Below are 22,297 nucleotides of genomic sequence, written 5' to 3' on the forward strand. Positions count from 1 at the left end.
ATAGCTAGATCAGGTCATTGTAGTTTATTTTGTAACCAAGATTTTATTTGTTTCCAGTGCTGTTTTGGCTGAGGTGTTAACATTGCCGACAACAAACAGCTCCAAGCCGAATTGAATTATTATGAAGATATTAAGTCATAAAAATCTATTCTTTTTCTGCTTTTGTTTTGAGGGATTTAGAAAGAACTCCTATTTTAGTCTTCTTTTGTTCTGAGAAAGTTAGAGAAAACTACCATGTTAGTCACCTACACACACACACACACACACACACACACACACACACACACACACACATATAGTTAGAAAAGCTTAATTATATAATTAGTTTAAATCATTTGTCTTCTTTTTAATTGCTTGTATTTCCTAAACAAGCATGAGGTGGCTGTAGGAAACCAAATGAAAATTTTAATGACTCAACAATATTGCATCACATTTTGGTAGCCTGTTTCTCTACTGTCATGTTTACCCTAGGTACGCAGCTTCTATTGATGACATATTAGAAGAGGAAGAACACTATGCAGACCAGCTGAAAGAATATCTGTTCTATGCAGAAGCTCTTAGGTAACCATAGAATATATGTGATCATTCTGATTTTGTATAAATGTTTCAATAGGCCTTGTTTGTAAACAGCTTCCTTGTATTACTTATGGCAATCAAATGTGGATCCAAAGGCCTTCTCTTTCATAGAATCCTTGGGCATTCAGCTTTTCATATGTACAATGTAATAAAGGCAATTGAACTGAGACTTTATAGATTGTTGTATCCTAAACAGCTGTCTGTTATGCTGCTAATGTAGATTAGGTGAATTAAAGTTTTCAGATGCTGTACAAATTTACCCAATAGTTTATGTTTTAGGCAATGTGAGTTATCAAACGTGCCATCTATTGATAGACTTTTTTGATCCTAGAACAGTTGCTATTTCTGTACCATGTCGGTAACTGGATCTTGTAGAATTGGTTTCCATATTTCCACAGGAGTTTTGCTGAATTAAAGTCTTATATGTATCTCTGAAATAAACTAGCAATTTAAACCTTAAGGAGTTGTGACTTAGTATTATAACATTAACGTATAATGTTCTATCTCATTTTGATTATGTCAGAATTGCTTTTATGATGGTATTTAATCAGCTAGCTGAGTTTCTCAGGATGATGCCTGCCTCGAAAAAAATTCTGATTCTGACCATAATTAACAGCTAATTTTCATGGCAAAGCTTTTATTTGTTGTTTTCAGGGCAGTGTGCAGGAAGCATGAACTTCTGCAGTATGAGTTGGAAACAGTTGCTCAGGATCTGACATCAAAGAAGCAGCAGTGTGAGGAATTGGCAACAGGGGTAAGCTTGTTCATGTCTGTCCGTCCCTAGTATATTCACCAAGAGTTAGAATGATAAACAACCAGGTTCTTAATCTAAATGACATTACTATATAACTTGCTGACAGGAAACTGGTGATGAGCCTTGCAAAACTTGTGTCTCTGAAAATGCAATCCTGATTTTCAGTGGGGCTTAATTATTATTATATTATTATAATTATTAAATTCCTTATCTGCCTCCCCCCAAAGGTTCAAGGCAGGTTCAGCGTATATAATACCGCTAACAACACTTAAAACCAATATAAAATATACAATAAAACATCAACCCCATAAAACAAAATGCTGCGGCATAAAAACTCTTCCCAGACCCAGAATCTCCCAACTAATTCCAGAGTGGGAAGGGGCAAAGAGGGTGCCAATGACATTTGCTACCGCCATGTTAGTGGCGGGGGGGGGGGGCATGATCTTCCTTGCCACCCGGCCTCAACTATAGACTCAGCAGAAGAGGTCCGTTTTGCAGGCCCTGCGGAATGCCGAAAGCTCCCACAAGGCCCGCAGCTCCTCCAGGAGCTCATTCCATCAGGTCAGGGCCAGGACCGAAAAGGCCCAGGCCCTAGTCGAGGCCACACGAGCCTCCCTTGGGCCAGGAATGACCAATAAATTAGTACCCACAGAACGTAAGGCCCTGCGGGGGGAATAGGGTGAAAGGCGGTCCCTCAAATATGCTGGGCCCAGACAGTGTATAGCCTTAAAGGTCAAAACCAGAACCTTGAACCTGATCCAAAGAACAACTGGCAACCAATGCAGCTGCCTCAGCACAGGCTGGATGTGGGCCGTCCACGATGTACCTGTGAGGACCCTAGCAGCTGCATTTTGCACCAGCTGCAGTTTCCAGAGCAAGCCCAGAGGCAGGCCAGCGTAGTTATAGAAATCTATTCTGGAGGTGACCGTTGCATGGCTCACTGTTGCCAGATGTTTGGGGGACAGGTAGAGCGCTAGTAGCCGGGCCTGGCGAAGATGGAAAAATGCTGGCCAGCTACCTGTTTGACCTGCGCCTCGAGTGTTAATGAGGCATCAATGTTCACTCCCAAGTTCCTGGCCTGGGATGTGATCTCCAGGGGCAAGCACGCTTCCTGCCCTCCTACATCCCAACCACAGGACCTCTGTCTTGGAGGGGTTGAGTTTAAGCTGGAACAGTACTGGATAGGATTGCACATTGATGCGTGTATGTACTTCTCAGTGACCTATGTTTGTCTCTGCAAAACTTCTTTTTGGAAGTTCTAGTTTCTGTGCATCTATATTGAAAGAAATTTAGCATGCTGTTGGCTAAAGTACGGTTTATGAACCGCAGAGAGGAAGAGTTCCTTTCATTAAAAATGTGATAGGATTTTGGTATGATTTTATTTGTTCAGTGGCTTGGAAGGCATCCAGAGAAATTTGAATAGAAAGGGAGTGCTGTATATCATAGGTGGTAATGACGTGGAGAGATGAATCTGAATAGCTATGCCATATACACTACACATAAGTTTTTATTATGTATTAACCTGTTTGACATCGACGAGGCTTAACATAGATCTAGGAGCCAACCTAAAAATTCAAGATCCAGGTGTATTCATAACAGATATTATACTTTTGCTGTCATGTGAGTTGCTTCAAGCAGATCTCTGAAGAGGGAGAATATTCATTTGCTGGAATTGATTTCACAAACAAAACCTAACACCAGGCTTTGACTGCGTACATGATTAGAAAAACTGAAAGAACTTGGGGTAAACTGCCATAGTTTCTGTGTGCAGAGATATCTTGTACATGGAGTAGAATCATAGTTTGAAAAGACCTCCAGGGTCATCTAGTCCAAACCCCTACAGATTGCAGAAAATTCACAACTATCTGTCCATCCACAGTGACCCCAATTCCATGGCCAAATGATGTCCCCTCCAAAAAACAAACAACCAAACCAGAATCCCTGTACAGTCTGGCCTGGAAGAAATTTGCCTCCCAATCGCAAAGTGGTGATAGGGATTTCCCTGGGCACTCAAAAAAAAAAAAGGGTGACAAGAGCCAAACACTGACTTTTATCAAATTTTCCCTACCCTTTGTTTGAAAGTAGGACCCAATAGTAATTTTGCCATCTGTGTGCGCTAGACTTGAGGCTATGTTTTCTGAACAAATTTTCCTACCTCAAGTTCTAATAATCTGATGCATGAATGTGTGCCTTGTGCCACTTTATGCATAATGCTTGCAATGGTTTATTTTTCTGCAATTGCTTATTTTTCTGAAGAGAGTTTCACCAACTTTGCAATAGGTAATTTCCAGCATTAGTATTATTGATTTGATATAAATACAACCAATTTACTCTGAAGTATTAGAGGCATAAAAGGTAAAGGTAAAGGTATCCCCTGTGCAAGCACCGGGTCATGTCTGACCCTTGGGGTGACGCCCTCTAGCGTTTTCATGGCAGACTCAATACGGGGTGGTTTGCCAGTGCCTTCCCCAGTCATTACCGTTTACCCCCCAGCAAGCTGGGTACTCATTTTACCGACCTCAGAAGGATGGAAGGCTGAGTCAACCTTGAGCCGGCTGCTGGGATTGAACTCCCAGTCTCATGGGCAGACAGCTTCAGACAGCATGTCGCTGCCTTACCACTCTGCACCACAAGAGGCTCTATATTACAGGCATAGTGATGCACTAATTTTAGTCAAGAGGAGCCTTTTTTTTCCACCTCCACTTTTTTGACGGTTAATGATGATGTTGATAATAAAATAATTTCATTTTTCTAACCCGCCCTTCCCATGAGGCTTACCCTTCAGTACTTGGAAAGGAAAGGGAAGATAGCAGGCAGTAACAAATGTACACCTGAAAAGGTAGAATATTGCAATGTAGCAAGTGCATGAATAAAACAATCTCACAGGTGAAGGTACATACTAAGTTCACAGGCTTGTAACAAAATCTTATTTGGCTTGAAAAAAAATTCTCATCTGTTGTCTATCTCATGTCACATCTCTCGTACATGCTCCTTTGCTCTGTCTTTTTCAGAAGGGTTTTGACATGAGTAGGAACAGCTGGATTCTTAAGCAGAGTTTTTGGAAAAGCTGTGTTTGGTATGACAAACTCTGGTTTGTCCAGTCTGCATGTGATAGCAAGCTACAGTTGGAGTAATTCAAATAGGCGGGGAGCTTATGAACACACAGTGTGAAAGATCATCTGTGATGAGCCAGCTTATATTGCTTTAGGATTTCATTATGACTTCTGTCAGGTTTTAAGGCATATTTTTGAAACAGAGGTACTTAGTGTGTGTGTATTCTTATATGGGCATTTATTTTCTTGGAAACGAAGAAACAGTGTATTTATTGTGTTCTTTTAGACTGTGAGAACATTCTCCTTAAAAGGAATGACCAGTAAGCTTTTTGGTCAAGAAACTCCGGAACAAAGAGAAGCAAAGATAAAGGTGCTAGAAGAACAGATACATGAAGGAGAAGAACAGCTCAAAGCAAAGAACGTAGAAAGCCGGTAACTGTTGATTTTGTTTAAAGAAAATATAGGCTGATAAAAGTTAACAGAGTCGGTGGCCGGGAACATTCAAAAAAATATTCACTGACTGAAGAATGGAGCATGATTTCTTCCTTGTCTTGCTGCAGCTCAAAAGGCCCCCTAAAAAGCTGCTCCTGGAGAGCAAGGGATGATCTGTATCTGAAGAAATGAGCAGTGATTCACAAAATCTCATATCCTGGTGCAAATTTTGTTAGTTTTAAGGTGCTACTGGACTCTTGTTCTTTTCTACAGCTTTAAAAGCAGTTAGTAATAACAAGCAGCAGCAAATAGTAATTAGGGACCTAACAGGATAAATAAGAATCACACAGAAGGTTTAACCTTTTTTTTTAAAAGACCCCTGGAGCAGCAAAAACAACCTCAAAAACACAGGAGAGAGTTTTTAATACATGGTATACATACATATACACAAGCTGGGCAGAAAAGGCCAAGAGGGGAGGTCATATGGAAGCGGGGCAAATCCCAGCTTCCACATGATGCAGCCGCTGATCAGGCCCTCAGTGGGCCTGAGCTAAGGGAACTCAGGAGAATCCACGTTCCCTTAGCCGCTGTGGGGGCCAACAGGGCCTATCCCACAGTAGGCCCTTGTGGACAGAGAGGAGCCAGGCCTTCGAGGCCCGGCTTCTCCCTTCCCTACAGTGGCTCAGAGGGGGCAAAGAATGCCCCGGTTGGCTTTGCTGCACTGCAGGGAGGACCAGGGCATTCATTTTTATTTTGCAGGAAGGTGGGATTGCGTTCCACGTGGTGCTTTGCTGTGCTACAGAGAGGACCAGGGTATTCATTTATATTTTCCACGCAATCCCACCCTCCTGCAGAATGAAGAACCCCCTGTGGTCCCCCCCTTGCACAGTGGAACTAATCCATTGCTGTTTTGTTTCCCAGGGGGACACATTTCATGTCCCGCTGAACTGTGTCCCCTATGCTGCAGTCGCCACTGTGAGGGATCAGCCACATACACATAAACTTCCAGATAGTATTCATCGTAGAGAGCATTGCAATCATATTTAAAGCACTAGACTTCCGCTTATTTTTGCTGTAGCAGATTAACACAGCTGTCCCTTGGCCATAAGGGGTTGTACATAACAAGGTCCTCAGACCTTGTATCCTTTTCCTCCTCCTCTTTTTCTTCCTCCTCATACTTATTTTCTATCCTTTTTCTTTATACTCAGGTTTTTGCTTCAGTTGTTCATCTGGCAGGTTTCAGAGGGTGATGCTTGAGCTTATATGTATGTCCTGCTTCTATTAATTTGTCTTCAATTAATTTCAGAGACTTTGTCAAAAGTGCCTGGGCTGATATTGAACGCTTCAAAGAGCAAAAGAACCATGACTTGAAAGAGGCCCTCATAAGTTATGCTGTGATGCAAATCAGTATGTGCAAAAAGGTATGTCTGTTGGGCAAATACACTTAACAGGGAACCAGAATTTAACTTGGGACAATGCCAGTGTCTCTAGGAAACAAGCACAGGGTATTCCTTAGCTCCTGCCTGTTAATGGCCTGAAGGTGTGAGATTTGATTTATTTTAAGCATTTGGCATTTTTTACTTTGGTCTATGTATTTATTTATCTTACAACATTTATACCTTGCCTTTCTGTCTTTTATGGACCACCAAGGTGGCTAACAAATCAAAAGTGACATAATAAAATCACATTTTAAAACAAACAAAAAAACACTGTTAAACAGTTAGAACCAAAGATAAAATACATGCAAAAACATAAAAGCGAGTAAAACATTAAGTATAGGGATCACCAAACAGAACAAAGATGTCTTCACCTGCTAGCGTAATATATAACAGAAAGGGACAGAGAAATCTCTATAAGGAAAGAGTTGCAGAGTTTTGACTTGCAAGATCCTCTCCTGGGTTTTCATCCACCTTATCTCAAAAGGTGGGGGCACCCAAAGCAGGGGCCCAAGGGGTGACTGTAGTAGTCAGGTAGGTTCACAAGGAAGTAGGTGCTCCCTGATATATTTTGCTCTCAAACTGTCTAGGGTCCTAAAGGACGGCATCAACACCTTGAATTGTCCCCAAATTGTATTTGCAAGATCGTCAATCCCCTCATCACAAGTGTAAAACTGCAGTGCTTTGGATGGAAATAATTTATGATTGTCAATAGTCAGTCCAACTGCCTACTTGAAATTTCTTCTTAAATTTCTTCTTAAATGTGTTATTTTTCTTCTTATTAATTAAAGGGAATTCAAGTTTGGACTAATGCAAAAGAATGTTTCGGCAAGATGTGATATATGGAACTGAGTCCTTGGTGAAGTGCCACAGAACAGAAGCACAAGTGCATGAACATGGATATTAAGTTGCTACATTATTAAATCATGGCACCTATGTAGTTGTGAAAGTAGGGCACAAAGAACTGGTCTCTGTTCCTTGATGGCCACCTTGTGGCTTGTTTTGCATGCAGTAGCAAGTTGAACATATTGAACTCTCTTGAAGTAAGGCGGTCGGGGAGGATCCAAGTTGGCTCCAGTGAATTATACACAACTAAACTGTTCACCATACTTGGGCTCTTAAGCCATCAATCTTTGCACTGTATAAATCATTTCCAGATTACCCTTTGCCATACCTTTCTGTTTCATATATATATAGTAATTCTAGAATAGATGCTGCTGTAATTTTTTGTCTACTCTCCCAAATTTGTGGCACAAAATTTTATTTTCAGAGTTTCAACCATTTCCATAGCTCGTCACATGCTTTATACCTCTGTTAAAAAAATTTGTTTTCTAAATATTAGCTTAATCTTTGCATCACTTTTTTGAATATTTGATACACTCTACAATAGGGGCATTCTGTACAGTACTTTCAATGTGATGTTTTTGTGCTAGAAATTTAAAATTGAGAGGACTCCATTTTGAGAATTTTTATATCTGCCAGCACGCAATGCTGCATAATTAAAAAGCAGATACTGTTACTGACCTCAGTAAAAATGCTTAAAACCAGCTTTAAATTTACTCTGCAGCATCCATCACATTAGGAATGTTTGGTTTTGGCTTAATAGTTCTCTTTAAGGCTATTTTGCTGAGCATAAAAATGTTTCTATGTAGTACTAGCAGAAGTTATTTCCAAAACAGTATTATGGATCTGGCATGGTTTTAGTTTGTTCTCCTAGAAACAAACATGTAAATTCCATTAATTTTGTTTAGTAAACTTGTTTTGTCTGCATTGTTTGGAAGGGAAATTAATAGAATGGATTATTTGGTGTCCACTGGGTATAGTATGTTGATGTGCAAGATCTTTCTTGCTAGTTTTGCTGAATCTTAAAAACCCATTGATTCCCAGCTCAAAGAAAGAACTTGCGTGCTCATTTGGCCTCTTCTGCATAGTAATATTTTAAAATGTCACTTGAGTTAAATGTGGAATCAGGCTGGACATAATTGCACAAAGCTACTTGGAGATTAATGGTACTTATTTCTTAAGCACACATTTAATTATTTCAGATGCTAACACCTTAGTAGTTTACATACACTAGAAAGAACATCTTCAAGTTTATTTCTGATATCAGATTGTTTCTTGATGCAATTATCAATTAAATTTGCAGAGTAAAATTTTTCCAGATAAACTGATGCAATATGCCCCCCTCCTTAATTCCTACGAACAGTTCAATTTTCTCTGCTTAAAGTAGAGTATTGTAAGATAGATTCATCTAAGCCCAGTCATTCCATTTCCAAAAACTAAAATCTAGGTCCTAAAACTGGTAGAATAAAAACTTGTACATTCCAAAAATAATAAGCAGCTACAAATTTAGATTTTCTAGTAAACTTCCTAGAGTAGTTGTGCCTTAATTTAATACCACTGGGCACTTGGAGTCAATATTTTCCATGCACTTGATCTTCCTGGTGCCTTTCTCCCCAGCCCCTGATTTCATATGCTGTATAACTTAAATGTAGTAGTATGCCTTTTCTTGCTAACTGTATTAAATTTGAGAAGGGATCAATAGGTTCTTGTATGCTTTGTGCCAAATATGCTAAATAAAACTACACTTTAGTATTTTGGGTTTTTTCATAATATTTATTTTGGGTTTTCCTTATATTGAAATGGTTGTATCTTATATTGTACTTTACTGTTAATTCTTGCTTGGCTCTATTATTTGAAGAGTCACATTTTCAAATTATCTGGGACTCGAACTATGCATCTGTTTCTCTGCTAGACTGATTTCCATAAATCAGTATCCTAATCCAGTTTTGCTCAAGATAAACTAGGACTCTCAGCTATTCTGTGTGTGATGAAATGAATATTGAAAAGTCAAGTAAGGCTACATCCAGACAGTAAATAAAACTGGTTTATTTGATTCAAGAACAAGCTTTTGCAGTTTCTGGACTTTCTCCTCCCTTCATGTGCCACTTATAGACTGAAAACTTCCTGACCTGGAACAAATTGCAATTTGTTGTGACATTCACACCCACAAGATGACATGACCTGTCATCCTGATTTTTGCTTTGCAGACCAAAATGCTAAAAAAAAGGCTTGTTGAGTTTAGATACAGCATTCATAGCATCTTTAAACTGCCCGTGGCGCCGCGGGCGCCATCTTTAAACCGCCCGTGGCGCCGCGGGCGCCATCTTTAAACCGCCCGCGGCGCCACCGACTATATAAAACGCTAAGGGGTTCTAGGGCGGGATGTGTCGGTGATGAGGAAGGGTCAGAATTGGACCCTTCCTCTGGACAGACAATCGTAGGGACCAATCGGCAGGCGCGCAGCGCCTGCCGATTGGTCCCTATGATTCCCAGCCCCAGCAACTGCGAGCCGCGTGCAGCGCGGCTCGCACTTGCTCCCTTTGCCGGTGGCCTGGCGCGTCGGAGGCGCAAAGCGCCTCCGACGTGTCAGGCCGGCCGCAAGGGAGTCCCCGGCAGCCGCGCTCCGCGCGGCTGCCGGGGGCTACCTTACGGCCGGCCTGACACAGCTCGCCGTCTCAGGCTGTCGGCCGAGCGAGCCCGGGACCCCCCCCCCGAGCCACAGTCAAGGAAGCCGCTGGGACGCAGACAGGCGGGGAGACGAGCTGTGTCGGAGGCCACAGGGATGGTCGTCTGGCTGAGCGTGGCGCTGCTCGCTTCCCCGGGGACCCTCCGGCCTGGCTTTGGTGGGCGATCCTCTCCGCCCACAAAGCGCCTCCCGATCCGCCCCCCTCTGCGCTCCGTCACAGCCGTCCACCCGCCGCCATTACCTCCAAGCCTTGCAAGGCTGCAGGTCGCCGCTGCCACTAACAATACATCGCCCCCCGGCCCAGGCAGCGAGCAACGGCCGGCGGGGGATGCTTCGGGACCGCCGCCGGCACTGATCCGACCCACCACGCAGCGCCAGCCGCCCAGCTCCCATGATGCCGGCTGAGGCTGCTCCCGACGCCCGCGCATGCGCCGCCTTGCAAGGCTTGGAGGTAATGGCGGCGGCCGGCGGGGGATGCTTCAGGACCGCCGCCGGCACTGATCCGACCCACCACGGAGCGCAAGCCGCCCAGCTCCCATGATGCCGGATGAGGCTGCTCCCGACGCCCGCGCACGCGCAGGACGCCCCGCTGCCGCCCATCACTATTCGCCCACCGGACCCGCCCACCGGCATCAGCCGGTGGGCAACACTTCGGCCCACCCAGCGCCGCCGGCAGCGCACTCGACCATGCGGCCCAAACTTCCCACCTCCAGCGCCGCTACATCCAGCCACTCACAGTGTGCCCAGCCAGCTTCCCGGTAAGTGCCCAGCCAGCTTCCCAGCCGCAGCCCGTCCACTTCCTACTGCCCTCCAGCTTGCCCGCCGCTCGCACCCCAGGAAACCCCTCCCAGACTTCCAAAGCCCCGCCGCACAGCCCTGACGCCCTCATCGCGTGCCCTTCTAGCGCCCGCTGCATTTTGCCTGCAGCGGGCTTATTTTCTAGTACATTTATAAAACAATTAGAAAATATAATTGATACTTTTTCATGTTGGATGCTGTACCTAAACAGGTTGATTAAACTAGCTTGCGGATGCGGCTTGGGAAAAATATGAGGTAACAGGAGGCTGTAACAAATGTGCATACACGTGTACAAATAAGGAAAGAAGAAACTGGGGGGGGGGGGTCGGAAACACCTGGAATCAACCCAATTTATAGAATTGACATCTCCAAGTTTACTTAGAGAAGCCTTTCTTTGTACTACACTAGATAAAACATTTTGTGGATTACAGAGGTAGGTAGAAGAAGAAGAGTTGGTTCTTATATGCCACTTTTCCCTACCCAAAGGAGTCTCAAAGCAGCTTATATTCACCTTCCCTTCCCTCTCCCCCCAACAGAGACCCTGTGAGGCAGGTGAGGCTGAGAGAGCCCTGATATCACTGCCCAGTCAGAACAGCTTTGTCTGTGAGCCTATGGTGAGCCCAAGGTCACCCTGCTGGCTGCATGTGGGGGAGCGCGAAATCAAACCCGGCTCGCCAGATTAGAAGTCCACACTCTTAACCACTACACCAAGCTGGCGTAAGTACTACCAGATTCCTGTAGAGTCCTAGTGATACAACATGTTTTTCCATAATTATGGAATTTCCATAATTCCATAAAGCTCTTAAGTAATGAAGTTTCCTGTCTCTTGTGTTGCATTTACTGCCCCTGAAAATGTCCAAAGTGTGTGTTTCTTTGAAAATGACTGCTAAATTTTCCTTTATGATAAGGAGGAAGAATAAAGCTTCTGAATATATTATTTTAATTCAGATGAGCTGCAGTGATTCTGGAAACTATAGAGGAAGACCAGAATGTATTGCCAGGTCCTTATATATGGATTATATTTAACAAAAGACAAAGTTGGTGGAAGGCTGTATCTAAGAACCAAGATGCAAATCCATGAAGTTTTCCTTGTAGCTGATGCATGCATTGATGTTACCACTGAACTACCACAACTTAGGTATGCATTACAATCTCCACTGATAAATCTGTTCTGTGAAGCTGCTTTGTATGAGCATAATCTTTGCTACCTGCTACAGAAGAATACATTTGTTTGCATATATTTTATCTTCCACTAAAAACTACCAAGGCAGTTTGAGTCCAATGAGACCTTTAAGACATTGTTTTATTCAAGGTGTAAGCTATCATGTGTACGCACACTTCTTCAGACATAATAAAATGGGAATTACCACTCCATACTTATAGGCAAAGGGTAAATTAATAGTAAATTTGTAAACAGCCTAATGAAGATATTTAACAGATTCAGAGACCAAACAGAAGCTTACAGTAAGGCAAATTAAAACAATCACAAATACTTTTTATTTATTTGATTCATTGATTGATTGGATTTTTAGCTGCCAACAGCCCGAGTGCCATGGCCACTCCACCCTGTGCCCAGGGGAGGTCCACATGCAGCAGTCACCCTATTCAGCACACCCTGTTCAGCGCTGCTGTCTCTAACTGGCCCACTTAGCCACCAGCCAGGCACCGAGCAACTCTACCACGGCTTCCCGGCCACAAGTGTGGCTCTGCGGGCTCTCCTATGGCCTCCCGCTCAGCCAACTGCCCGGGTGCCGCCAGACAAACTAAAATCATTGCATTAAGAATTACTGCATTAAGAATGATTGTGGATTGTGTTAAGACGCATGATTGTGATTATAATCATGGCTCCATGATCGTGATTATAATAATGCATGATCATGATTGTAATCACGCATTGTTTACCCATCCCCCTCCTTTTCGCCTTCTTCCTGAACAGGCTGTTCCCCTCCCCCCACCATTTCAGCTTTAAAGTACAAATTTAGAGTCCAGTGGCACCTTAAAGACCAACAAAGCTTTATTCACACTTCCTCAGAGATTGCAAATTAAATTGAATGTGCATTATTGCACATATTAAAAGAAAAAAAAGGGGGAGGAAGGGGGGAGCCACCTGCTCCATGTCTCCCCAAAAAACACAGGAACACTGGCTCCCAAGTTAGTGAGAATGGCATGAAAAGAAACCAAATCCTCAGTATTGGCATTTAGAATCTACATGTGTGGCAAAAGCAAAGCCAAACTCCAGAGACCAATACAGGGCCACCCATTGGGAGAATCAGGACTCCTAGCCATCTCGTTCACTTCTAAGGCATTGCTTCTGTGTCTTCCACAGCCTCAGCACATGAGCTCTATGGAGACAATTTACTGCAAGGTATGCCCCTCCAAAGGAGTAGCTGCTTGACCCTGGCAGGACTAGTGTTTCTGAGACAGGGGAGCAAAATGAGGTAAGAATGATGGCCAGTTTCAAATTTATAAAAGATTTATTAAAAGAATAAGGTTCAGAAGCATATCCTTAGCAAAGTACAAAGTTAAGCAGGAGAGGCAACATAAAATTTTGTCCCCTTCTGTCCTGTCCCTCTGCTAAAACATACCCTAACTGAAACTGAATACTTTTGCTTAAGGAGTTCCTCAATTCTCATGACATTAACAGCTGACCTGGCAGCCACATGATCCAAAATGGTTGCTTACCTCTTTTCCCAATAGCAAGTTTCTACTAACATGGTCGGCAGCCTAAAAGAAGTCTCCCCCTTCCTGTGATCAGCAGCAGATCTACCGTATTTGCCGGCGTATAAGACGACTGGGCGTATAAGACAACCCCTCAACATTTCCACTCAAAATATAGAGTTTGTTACATTATATTACAGTACTATGGGCCACTATGGGCAACTATGTCTATCCCAACTGACGTGCACCTGGCGTATAGGACGACCCCCCCCACTTGGAGGCATGTTTTTCAGGGGAAGCCTCTCTTCCCAATCAGGTGCCTGTTTCCTGGCTAGGCCAGTTAACACGAGAAAGGAGGTGAACAAGTGATTAGTTGCCCCTCCCTTCTTTCCTCAGCACAGAGGAAAAAACCGTTTTAAGTAGTAGGGGGGCATATATCATTTAAAGTAACTTTTCTTACTGGGATTCAAGCGTCTTACACTGCACATGACAATTTAAATCAACAGGAACATGACATTCAATAATGTCTTGTATGGCAGAGCTCTGAAAATGAGCAGAAACTAAGCTGAAAAACAGACAGTTTGTACTAGACACCATAGTACAGACCAAAGTCCCTATCCTGTTACCAGAACATCTTTCTAAAAACATTTAATTACAGTGTAGTCCTATTACCTGTGTAAAAAAGCCAAATTAAACCATTCAATTTTGTATCATTGTCAGAAAGCCTTCCTGACATTTCACAAGGTGGGGGCTTGCCTGTTTGAAGGATGACCCATCCAGAAGGCCCTGCCCAGATGAGGGAAGCTGTCATGGTGGAGCACAGGAGGAAAGGCAATCCCGGGCCATGAAGGTTTCATATGTGCGGGCCAATACTTTAAACTGAGCCTGGTAGTTGATGTGCTGCCACAACATGTATTTTTATGTCATTCAGCCAAAACATATGCTGATGTAAAATGTTAAACTTGTACTTTCATTGAGGATCATTGACGGTACAATAAAATGATTGCTGCAAACACCAGATGCCACAGTGAAATTTCTAGGTGCCATGGTAACCTCTTTATCATCAATCTTCTGTGCAGGCATACATGGGGACTGCACATGAGCAGGCTTTTTGCAAAGAGCTTTTAAAGCTAAAAGCCTCCAGAAGCCATTGTGCACCAGAGCTGGAATAGATTGCTCCCACCCAAATGTTCATGCAGCTCAGGCCCTCCAAGCACCCTCACCCTCAGTTCTTTTTTCACCACGGAAGAAGTATTGAGTTTTCTTTACTCCAGTTGTTCATCATGAGAGTGCATGTTGGGCCCTTTGGTCTCTTTCTTTACTGCCCCCCTCCCCAGCCATGGACAAGAAAAGGGCAAGTGAAGTCTGGGTTCCTGAGAACTGGATTCCGCAACAGGTTTTTCCGGAAAGCATCAAAGGTGGCCTGTGTATGTGGATTCCAGTGGATTGTGTTGGTCTGGCCCTTCTTCAAGCAGTAGATCAGAAGGTGAGCAAGGGTGGCAAAATCAAAATAATTTGCCATTATACCCCACCAGACCCCAGAACAGTTTTAACCGCTGCTTGATGTTGGGTCAGGGCCTCTGTTCTAGGGTGGTTGCTTTGTCAGGCCTGCCTGACAAGGAACCCAACATTTTAATTCATGGAAACCTATGTAGTTTTTCTTCAGATTGGCTTGAAACCCAGCACAAGCCAGAGTCTGCAAGTCCTGGCCTTGGTGTTATTTATTTCTTAGATTTTTATACCGCCTTCTCATATGGCTCAGGGCAGTTTACATACAATGTTGTGTTGCATGTGAGTAGGCCAATTTGGACTGCACATGATACAAAAAAGAACTTGGTGTACTGTGGGAGTGCCTGGTAGACCAGGCATTGAAAGGTCGTGGCTGCCCTGTGAAGCTTAAAGGGTGTCCTATGAAACTGGAACAGTCCCTTTGGGGTAGCGAAAGCATTTTTCTTCCAATCAGCAGGATTAATCAGGACTTGCCAGTAGGCTTTGGTGAAATAAGCACAGTGAGGTACTGGCTGTTCCAAGCTGTTTGATCAAGTGGTTGGCATATGGCATGGGATATGCGTCGCACTGGGTGACTTGGTTGATCTCCTGGTAATCAATGCTGAATTGGTCACTGCCATCAGGTTTCAGGACCAGTACAATGGGGCTCCTTCATGCACTGCAGGAAGGCTCTATTATCCCTAATTGTAGCATGTCCTATACCTTCTGTTCCATCACCTTCCATTGTTTATGCAGTATGGCCCGCCATGGTGCTCACATTGCAGTGCCAGGCAGGGTGTAATATGGTGAGTGGCCAGTGTGGTCTGACCCATATGAAGGGTGAAGATGTGGAGTCCCATATCCAATAACTTGGCTTTCTGTTCAAGGGTTAGCTTGGGTTCAAGGTGTGCTTTTCTGAGCAGAGACCATTTGACTCCCAGGCTAGGTCACCCTCCGATAGTTTGTGTGGGTCCTTTGCAAGGTGTCAGGTAAGCCCTGCCCAGCAGTGCCGCTCCTTCAGGCTGTTGTTGTGGAATTGTTCCCATTGCCCAGGTTTTGAAGTGCCTATGCTTGAGCCTTCCCTAGTTGCTCTCATAAGCACTGGACATTGTCTCTCAGGGCCATCACAGAGCTGGGGTTTCCTTAACCCACTGGTCCTCAACTAATCCCAAGATTCCTTTGGAACGTGACCATACAATAATTCAAATAGGGTAAACCCAGTAAAGACCTGAAGAGTTTCCCAAATAGCAAAAAGCAAGGGATCTATGTACAGGTTCTACATCAAGGGCTGATCACGAGTCAGCTTTTGGAGTATGGCCTTCATTATTTGGTTAAACCTTGGCAACAGCCCATCAATCTGGAGGATGATATACTGATGTGAAGATTTGTCATATCTTCAAGATCTGGTGCATCAGGGAATCTGTAAAGGGAGTCAGTTAGAATCTCACAAGGGAAACCGACTTGGGCAAAGTGATGCATCAATGGTTTTGCCCCCCCCCCTGCATTCTTCACGTTGTGCATGAAGTTGCCTCAGGGTAGCATGTGGCATAGTCCATAAGGATCAGGAGGTAATGGGCTCCCTGGAAGTCTGCTTAAGGAGCCTCATGAAATCCATAGCTATCCTGTCAGATGGGACCTGAATAAGAGGAAGTGGTGCCATAGAGCAGGTCACCCTGGCGTCCTTTGGTACACACTGCAGGATCAGTAAGTCAGTTTGAATACATGCTTAATTGTGTATGCATATGCAAAAAATTGACAACTGAGGAAGGCCTTGTAGAGCAAAACATATTTGGTTCTGTTTTAATGCGGTTAAAGGTTACCAACCTAGATATATTGAATTATTGGTGCTGTGCTACTGGTTCAAGTAACATGTAAATGTATTTGGCTATATAGATTCAACATTTTTTAGTTCAAACATACACCAGTTTAAGGGGCTTATGTGCCAGTGTTTTTATTGTATAATTTTTGTTCACTTTGAAATAAATATATTTTGGTTTAACCTCTTCCTTAAAATTTTATTTTCTCTTACCCAACCTTTGGGTACCCAATTTTGTTGCTTCTTAAGGGAGGTGGGTCTGGTGCCTTGGCCTTTTGGAGGGGGCTGGCCACCAGCACTTCTGAGGTTGCTCCTGCTGCAGCAGCCATTGTCTGCTGCCTCTGCCTAATGGCGTCTGCTGCTGGGCTGTTCCTCATGGCCTCTCCCACCACTCTGGGCTCCACTGTGGCTTCCCGGCTCCATTGGCCTGCTGCTTCTAGCCCCAGCCCCGCCAGTGGTCCCAAAGTTGGCCAATGTAAGTCCAGGTCCTGTGGCTCAGTAGGGAGTTTCAGGTTCACCTGCATTCTTAGGCATTGGGGTCAGTTAAGCTGCAGTGCACCGGCAGCCCAGGAGCTCCCCTTTACTCTTGGGCATCAGGGCTAGCTAAGCCACAGCACATTGGCAGTCTGGGAAGTCCCTTGCATTCTCAGGCTTTGGGTCAGCTGAGCTATGGTGTGCTCGCAACCCGTGACCCAGACATAATCTATGTTTGAAATTGTTTAGAAATGATGTAGCGAATTTTTCAGAATTTTTTGTCACATTTTCAGATTTTCCATATAGATTGAGAGCCATCTTGGTGTAGTGGTTAAGAGCAGTGGCCTCTAATCTAGAAAACTGGGTTTAAGTCCCCACTCCTCCACATATAGACAGCTGGGTGACCTTGGGGCAATCACAGTTCTTCCAGCGCTCTCTCAGGCTATTGTGGAAAGAGGAAGGGAAGATGATTGTAAGTTGCTTTGAGACTCCTTTGGGTAGTAAGGAACAGGGCACAAAAACAGGTGAAAGATGAGCAATTTATTACTTCAAATAGAAGATTCAGTAAATAAGGCTAAAATGAAATAATTCAATCATTTAGAATGTATTATTCTGGTGATATTATATTATTATGGTGATATTATACAGTTTGGAAAGTCTTTTGATTTCACAAGAGGTTTATTGGCTCAAGTGTACTAATAAAACATGAACAGATGCCATGGATAAGATTATTCAAATGGGGGAAAAACAGATAAAAGCCAGATCTCTAAGCAAGAGATGATAGAATTAGAAGCACTGAGAATTTGATAGATAATAAATGGAAATTCTAAAATGTATTGGAAAGGAAACAGACTTGAATATGAGCATAAGCCTGGAAAGTAGTTGGCCAATCCCTTTTGGCAGATAAAATAGTGGATCATAAATCTACACAGATTATAACAAATTCAGGAGACAAATTAAATCCACTAGAACTAATTACAGAAGTACTTGAAAGATATTGCTCTGATCTATATGTTGCAGAGTCAGAAGGATGAGACTTCTTACTTTCTTTCATGTATGCAGGCCCCTTATATCTCAGATGAATATTAGTAGTTTTTGGAAAGCCCCATTTATATAGAAATTAAATTAAAAATTTGACAATTGAGAAATTATCAGAACCTGATGGTCTAGTAAACAAATTTTATTCAGTTTTTTGACAATACTTACTGAAAAAGTATTTTTCTATGGTCTCAAAGGGAAAAATTAAGTTAAGGTCAGAAGCTTATGTAACATTAATTCCAAAAACAGGGAAGGGTTTAAATTGTCTGCATACTGAGTTATCTATTACTTAATACAGATTATAAAATATTAGCTTCAATATGAGCTAATCTTTTTAAAAAGATTTTGAATAATTATATTGAATTAGTTCAATCAGATCTTTGGCAGGCCACCAAATGACAAATAATGTTTGTCAATCTAAAAATTCATCAATCTAATTAACTTTGCAAATCCACAACAAATCTCAGAAGCCTTTTAGTTTGTAGGTGTCAAAAAATCTTTTTACAGAGTGAATGAGGACTTTATTGAGGGAAATACTGAAATATTATGGATTTGGCCCTAGTATTTGCAAATTTATTAATTTATTAAATGCAGGTCCAGGAGCACAGATTTAGTTTGCAATTTCAGTTGTTTCAGGGAGTGTGGCAGGCATGTCCCTTATTCCCATTGTTGCTTGATTAATGCAGGGCCAATTTATCCATGTAGTACAATTGCAGTGAGAGCAGTCAGACTGGGGTCAGAGGAATTCCCCACAGTGGAAAGGGGTGAATGTTCTTAAGCAGGGGAGAGAGGAGGTGGTGGGAGAGAGGAGGAGAGGCACTGTGTGGGGCCCAGGGAATTACTTCTCTATGTGGATGATGTAGTCTTTACTGTTACAGATCCCCACAAGTCAATTATCTATTTGTTGGAAGTAATTTAAACTTTTGGATTAATTTCTGGTTATAGACTAAATCTGGAGATATCAGTGTTACTAGGGTTTAATATGCTATTTGCAGATAAGGAATCAACTGCAGTACTAATAGGCTCGTTGTGCAAAAATATAAGCTAGTTGGGGATTAGTTTTTCACAGGTTATAGGTAATCTGTTAGTCAACATTTTGAACCTTTTACTTCGTAGGACAAAGATTATTTAAGTTATATACATACATATTATCCTTGCTGGATAGGATTGTTAGCTTTAAAATTAAGATTTTGCCAACATTGTACACTTGAAATCACCTCTTTATATGCTTTGAAGGTATTGAAAAAAACTGTTTTTGATATATTGTGAGAAAGAAGGGTTAGATGCTCCTAACACACTGAGTTATTGAGATTATTAATAGAATGTATTGGTTTGAGAAAGAAAGTAATATTAATTTGGATTTATTTTTAAGTCTGTTGATTCCTTTGAAATGCAGTGTTGGTGGAGAGTTTTACAGTTACTATGGATGATTAAAAGACAAGTAGGTTCTAGATCAAATCAAGCCTGAATATTCCTAGAACTGAAAATGTCCAAACAGAGACTATCATACTTTGGTCACATTATGAGAAAACAAGAGTCACTGAAAAAGACAATAATGCTAAGAAAAGTTGAAGACAGCAGGAAAAGAGGAACATCTAACATGAGAAGAGTTGATTCAAGAAAGAAAACCAAAGCCCTCAGTTTGCAAGACCTGAGCAAGGAAATGATAGGATGTTTTGGAGGGCACTAATTCATCATAAGTTGGAAGTGACTTGATGACACAACCTATACAAATTCCTTTAGACAAATTCTTACAGACCCAGGAAGAAAAGGCATACATAATGCTATACTATGTAAAATTATATTGCAACATATTACTATTGCTCAAAAAAGGATGAGAAAAAATCCAGGATATTGTCTCAGATATGTAAGCTTATCCTGGAATAACTTCTGTTAGTCTTAAAAGTGACAGCAGACTACTATTTTATTAAATCCCAAATATATGTCTACTTCCTCCAAAAGTTATTGGGAAATCAAGGAAGACAATTTATTGGCTACTGATGTATAAAAATAATTTATCCTCCTACTAAAGAATTGGTATGTTACTTTTGTAGTTCCTGCTGTCAATGCCTCATGTGTGTTTTTTACTAGCACCAACTGGGAATCAATAAAGGTGTTGATTTGGTTCTGTTGCCCTTGTAACTGCTGAATGGTCCTTTGCTCTCCTGCACATTGAATGTATAAGATCTTCCTCCTGCATCCAACCATGGCTAATTTTCTATACTGTGGCAACTTCATTCTTCCCAGGAATGTCTACTGTCAGTAGTCCTGCTCCAAGGTGCATTCAGCAAGAGTCTTTTTCAGTGGCCATCTCATGCCTCTGGAACAGCCTCACAGGACGGGTCAAGGAGCATCTGCCCACTTGGCTTTCTGTTGAGGCTGCAGAGCTGGATAGCTTTTGGGACAGTTTGAACCTGAGCAAAGGGTAATATAAGAAGATTTTAAAGTATTTTAAAGGTGTTTATATGATCTTTGTTTTTATATTGCTGTTATCAGGAATTCTCAACCAGGGGTCCATGGACTCCTGGGTGTCTGCAGGAGCTTGGAAGACGGTCAGTAGCAACTCTTAAGTGGTATGGTATGTGGAGGGGGTTGGGCTGTCTTTTCAACTCCTGCCCTTCTTTCCATCCTATATGAGGCAGAGCTGCCATAGTAGTCATAAAGGTGGGGGGAATGAGTAAAAGGTAGGCTAAGGGTTCAAGTAGTGATGTCACTTCTGGGGGTGTGGTCAGCTGATATCACTTCCGGGGCTCTTTGCAGTCTGAACAATTATTTCAGGGGCTCCTCCACGGCTGTTAGGTTTGTTAGGAAAAACATTGTTAAGAAAAAGGCAGGCACATCCTTACCATAAGTTCCTCTTTATAATTGGGAAACTGCCATGTAGGCAGCCCAGTCTGGGTCGCAAAGGGCCATGCAGCCAGCCCTGTCCCACCGACGACTTTGGCCGCATTGCGGCCATGGCCTCAGCCCTTCCCCGGCCTAGTCGTGCCGCCCGTGGAACGTGGCCTCTGGCAGAGAGCTTTCCCTCCCTCCTGGCCCCACCAATGCCTTTCGCCGCCTCCCTGCCGCTCCATCAGCCCTTCCCCGACCGACCTGCCCCAGAGCGCGCCCTCCGTTCCCTCCCTGCTTCGGCTGCAGCCCTTACAAGGCCCATTTTCACAAATGGGCTTTTCTGCTAGTAAATAATATAAATAAAAGCTGCCATTCTTTTTCATGATAGACCCAATAATCTCTCATGCTGCTTCTTTGAGCAAACCTCTCCTTTTCACCTTGTTTTACAAAGTCTGCTTTCTCCTTCTTATGGCGCAGAGCCCCTGCAGTCCCCCCCCCCCACAGTCTCCAGTCCTGCAGCTGCACACTACAAGTTCATCTTTCCAGAGTTACTAGAGGTTTTGTGATGGCACAATAGAGTTTGGGCCCCTGGGCTGTAAAATGGGAATGTTGACCTATATACAGCTTTATTTCTTTGAACTATTTCTGCCGCCTTATTATTTTGGTTACAAGAACCTCAAAGTGGATTGCACTAGTAAGAATCAACCTACAATTCATCAGCAGAATAAAGCACAACATACATCTATATAACATTAAAAATCAACAGAATAAAAACAAAACTAGCCAGTAAAATAAAAATCATCCTTAATCCCCCCCCCCCCCAGCCAAAGTGAGCATTAACCTAATTCAAACCAAAAGATCAGCTCCTCAGAGCTTCTCTTGACCAAAATCCAGAAGGGATAGTAACCAGGTCAACATAATGGTTGGTGTGGAATTCCATGCTCATGGTGCACATTTCTTGCAATAGAAGACACAATCCTAAACTGTTTGTTAGGGCTTTTCCTACTCTTTTCATGGATGCCTTTGTCCACCGTAAATATTGTTCCTCCTTCTCTACAAAAAAGGAAAAGGAGACATCTAGGTTTGTGCCACAAGAACAAATTGCGCCGGATTCTAATTTATCAATTATATTTTTATCACTCCCCCCCTCCAAGGATATGGTTCTCCAAGGGCGAGGAGCCTAAGGTTGACCCCGGTCAAAAAAGCGCGGGCGGATTTTTCGGAAACCTTTAATGCCCCAGTGACGGAGGGCTACAATTTCGGCACCCTCCCGGGCCCTCTTGAGGCACCTGTCCCTATGCAGTCCCTTCAGCCGGCGCCTGCTCTTGCTCCACGGGCAGCCTCTGTGTCACCGGCGCCGAAATGCTACCACAAGGGTCCTTCCTGCAACCTAGAAACCGCATCCTTTGAGCC

The 22,297-nt window shown here is 43.0% G+C and overlaps 1 protein-coding gene across 2 annotated transcripts in view; it reads left to right on the forward strand.

Moving 5' to 3' along the window:
• Positions 1-8,846, forward strand: part of SNX4 (sorting nexin 4) — a 45,216-nt gene extending 36,370 nt beyond the window's left edge. For both annotated transcript variants that reach the window (XM_077320359.1, XM_077320360.1), the window contains 5 exons: positions 472-561; positions 1,231-1,330; positions 4,670-4,815; positions 6,122-6,236; positions 7,043-8,846. In XM_077320359.1, the coding sequence (XP_077176474.1) occupies positions 472-561; positions 1,231-1,330; positions 4,670-4,815; positions 6,122-6,236; positions 7,043-7,090 (499 nt within the window). In that variant the 3' untranslated portion in view covers positions 7,091-8,846. The remainder of the gene's footprint in view (positions 1-471; positions 562-1,230; positions 1,331-4,669; positions 4,816-6,121; positions 6,237-7,042) is intronic.
• Positions 8,847-22,297: the final 13,451 nt, after the last annotated feature.

The sequence above is a fragment of the Paroedura picta genome, chromosome 2 (genome assembly GCF_049243985.1).
Source record: "Paroedura picta isolate Pp20150507F chromosome 2, Ppicta_v3.0, whole genome shotgun sequence".
In the NCBI taxonomy this organism is placed as follows: domain Eukaryota; kingdom Metazoa; phylum Chordata; class Lepidosauria; order Squamata; family Gekkonidae; genus Paroedura; species Paroedura picta.